Source organism: Cryptomeria japonica, chromosome 9, assembly GCF_030272615.1.
Source record: "Cryptomeria japonica chromosome 9, Sugi_1.0, whole genome shotgun sequence".
NCBI lineage: Eukaryota > Viridiplantae > Streptophyta > Pinopsida > Cupressales > Cupressaceae > Cryptomeria > Cryptomeria japonica.
Window position 1 is genome coordinate 247,728,185 of NC_081413.1, and position 4,160 is coordinate 247,732,344.

Consider the following 4,160-nt stretch of genomic DNA (forward strand, 5'->3'; position numbering starts at 1 on the left):
TTTTATTTTAACTCGAGCTAATTTTAACATTTATGACCATAAGTCATAGCATATATAAATTAGAATTGTAACTAAAGATCATTGTTTATTAATTTAATTTTTCAAACCTTTTATTTTAAGGCAGCTCTTTTATCGAGGATAAATTTTAAATGCCATAGGGCATTTATTCTCCCTTTCAACCTTTGAACACACTAACGAATTTCCTAGATCAATTGGACAGTTGACTTAAAATTTCATAATATTTTGTTATTGAATGAACTAAGAAAAGTCCAAACATACAAACCCTAAAATCCACCCATTAAATCTTAAATAATGATAATACAGCTGCTTAAGCAATTTTTAAAAATAAAAAATCCCCCTTTCTTAGTGTCGAGCACTCCATTTGGATGGTGAGAAGGAAGCTTGGCCGGCACGAAGCTTCAAATGGCGTGGCGTACACAACGCAATATCAGTAGACAACATCTAAATAAAATAATCAAATAAATGTCGTATCGTATATGCCCAGAATAATTACGCATACGAAAAAAAGTTCACCGTATATACGTAGAGTGAGATATGCAACCTGGCATTGTCACGGGTGAGGGAACATGTCACGCTCAAATGGCCCACTTAGCGGCGCCGTCCAACGAGTCTCTTCATCTTCATCTTGCCCTCCCAAAAATACCATTTTAACTCACCGACACAAATGACATCATCATGGTTAGGTTCCTGGAACTTCCCCTAATTCTCATATAGCTGGATGTTCACTGAGAAATCTATATGCTCTAATTTTACCGTTTGTAGATAAAATATAAGTATACGTTGGCACTTATGGTGATTCATACATTCCCCATGGTGGTGAGTTAGAATTTAGAGAAATCACAGGAGTTGTGAGGTTGGAAAAGTAATGAAGGCGCTGTAAGATCCGTGTGAAGTGAGAGAAAAAAGAAAAGAAAAGGGTGGAGGAATAATGGCCAGGCATTGTCTCCCCAGACAGCTATGCTGGTTTCCCAAAGCTTAAATTGCAAGGTGCAGTTTTGCTTTAGCTGCCCTGTCTTTGCCCTTTTTGTGGTGTTACTTCTGGCAAGCACTCTTTTTCAGCATAAGCATAATCCCCCATGGTTTTATTCTTTCATTTCTCTCTGATTCCCACAGCCTTTTTTCTCAGAGTATATTTGATTAAACCACTTTAAAGTTGACCCAGATTCCCGTTGCTGCTGCAGTCTTGGATTTTCTCTGTTTTTAAATTAGGCCCAGTAATATTATTTGTTCCTGTTTAGATTTTCAGTGCATTTTATATAGATGTCAGGAGATGTGTAGGTGAGAAAGAAAGTAGAATTCATGGCTACCAATGTGGAGTTTGATCATATGAGCACTACTTCCTGCTCCTCTGTTACATTGAATTCTGCCCATAGCTCTGTGAGTGATATAAGTTCTGTTAGTTTCAGTTGTCCTTCTGGGGGTTCTTTCAATGGGGCAGGATATTGCAGTGCTAGAAGCAGTATAAGCTGTGACATTAATTCCATATCTGATTATGGCAGTATAAATAAGCCTCACAAGGCCAATAATGCAGCTTGGGAGGCTATCAGAAGCCTGAGATCTAAAGATGGAAGTATTGGGATAAATCACTTCAAGCTCTTGGCTAGGCTAGGTAGTGGAGACATTGGAAATGTGTATTTGTGCCAGCTGAGAAGTGATGGTACTGATAGCAGTCCGTCATGTGGTGGAGGTCTTTATGCAATGAAGGTGGTGGATAAGGCTGCATTGGCTTACAGAGATAAACTGCAGAGAGCTGAGATGGAGAAACAGATCTTGTCTATGTTAGATCACCCTTTTTTGCCAACTCTTTATGCCCATTTTGATGCCTCTCATTATTCCTGCCTGGTCATGGAGTTCTGTCCTGGTGGAGATTTGCATTCCCTGCGCCAACGCCAGCATCTTAGGCGCTTCAGCTTAAAAGCTGCAAGGTACAATATGCTCATATTTATTATTTAGCTAAGTAAATATAGATATATATATACCAGTTGGCATGATTTATCTAGTATTCAAAAGATTGTTTGTGGACTTAATCGTGTATATTTTTTTAATTCATATTTCGCAGTTCATAAATCACTGAATATAATCCTAAAATTATAAAACTGTTACTTTTATCACGTTAAAACCTTCCTTTCCAGAAATCTCGTACCATAAATAGCATTAATGCGAATCATGCAATATTTTTTTTTTTCTCAATTACTTTTTTGAGACTGGATTGACAAACAAATCACCTTTACAGTACTTAAATCCGAAGTCCCATTGCTCCCAAACTCTAAACTAATGAAATTTCGATATTGAACACAGATAGTGGATGCGGATAACGTGTTAAAAAAATCCAAGAGTACAAGATACAAAATTTGATTTCATCTCTTTATTCTTAAACTAGTACTCCATTATATGATCACTTTTACTTAAAAAATCCATATATTTTTTTAGTTGTATACGATTACCAATTATACTATCATTATTTGATTTCAAGGATCAACTATCAATTTAATATATTTCTATCTTACCAGAGGTTAATTGTGTTTTCACTGTAATTTCAGGTTTTATACAGCGGAAGTTGTGGTAGCACTGGAATACCTCCATATGATGGGAGTGATATACAGAGATCTGAAACCAGAAAATATTCTTGTAAGAGAAGATGGTCATATAATGCTCTCTGACTTCGATCTGTCTCTCAAATGTGACGCATTTCTCTCCTTACAAAACACTTGTCATAGTACATATCCAACATCTTTCCCCAGTACTCCATCGACATGCAGCAGTATCGAACCCGTGATCTCCTGTTTCTACCAATCTACAGCACTCCAAAAGAGCAAAAGCAAAAGAAAAAGCCAAGAACAAAACCAAGTAGAACTTGTAGCAGAGCCCAATGAAGCTCGTTCAAAATCCTTCGTTGGGACGCATGAATATTTAGCCCCAGAAATAATCTCAGGCCAAGGCCATGGCAGTGCTGTAGATTGGTACACCTTGGGAATATTCATCTACGAGCTTATCTATGGCACAACTCCATTCAAAGGAGCCAATAACGAGATGACACTTGTAAACATCCTAAGTCAGCCCCTCAGGTTCCCACATCTGAAAGCTCAATCGGATATCGATTCCTGGTATATGGCAACAGATATTATAAAGAAATTGCTGGTTAGGGATCCCCGCTACCGCCTGGGTTCGAGTCGCGGGGCTGCCGATATAAAAAGACATCCTTTCTTTAAAGGAATTAATTGGGCTCTTATTCGCTCCATGCCCCCTCCAGAAGTTCCTGCACTACATGTGAGAAGCCTTCTACTAGCTAAGAAGAACCCACATACTTACCAACAACAACAATTGCCTTCACATTTTGATTATTTCTGATCAAAAACATCAAGTTATGTAAAGTAATCATAAGAATAATTATCAATGTGTATTTACTATCATAATTTGAAGTTCACTTGTTTCATCCGTATTTTTCTAGATTCTATCGTGTAAATTTATATTTTTTATTGTCAATGGATCAAATTCTATGATATTTCTATTATTCAAAATGTGATTTCATCTGATCTAAAAAGATTGATAAAATATCAGATTAATTCTGTAAAGTAAAAAAGTAATCATCATAATAATTCTCAATGTAAAGTGTCAGGTATTTACTATCCCTATCAGATTAAGCACCTCATCCCCACACTTCATTTGTTCAAATCAGCGAGCACAATGGCTCAGCAAAGGCACAAGGGCTTGCGAGCACAATGGCCCAGCAAAGGCACAAGGACTTGCTCTCATCCCCACACTTCATTTGTTCAAATCGGCTAGCACAATGGAGGCACAAGGGCTTGCGAGCACAATGGCCCAGCAAAGGCACAAGGGCTTGTGAGCACAATGGACCAGCAAAGGCACAAAGACTTGCTCTCATCCCCACACTTCATTTATTCAAATCGGTGAGCACAATGTAGGCACAAGGGCTTGCGAGCACAATGGTCCAGCAAAGGCACAGAACTTGCGAGCACAATAACCCAGAAGGAATTTGAATCCTTGATGGTCACTTCACCAAGAAAGTGTTTAAACCAAAGACTATCCAAAAACAACTATGATCTAATATATGAATTTTGGAAAACCTGATATGATTATGTGTGAAATGTTAATCATGTTTAACAAACATTATCTTTGTC

General features: G+C 37.7%; 1 protein-coding gene across 1 annotated transcript; it reads left to right on the plus strand.

Annotated features, from left to right (window-relative positions):
• The first annotated feature begins 742 nt into the window (after positions 1 to 742).
• Positions 743 to 3,454, plus strand: LOC131049998 (protein kinase PINOID 2). The gene is made up of 2 exons (XM_057984121.2): positions 743 to 1,946; positions 2,562 to 3,454. The coding sequence occupies exons 1-2, from the start codon at positions 1,321 to 1,323 to the stop codon at positions 3,367 to 3,369; spliced, it is 1,434 nt and encodes a 477-aa protein (XP_057840104.2). The 5' UTR covers positions 743 to 1,320; the 3' UTR covers positions 3,370 to 3,454.
• The last annotated feature ends 706 nt before the right edge of the window (positions 3,455 to 4,160 follow it).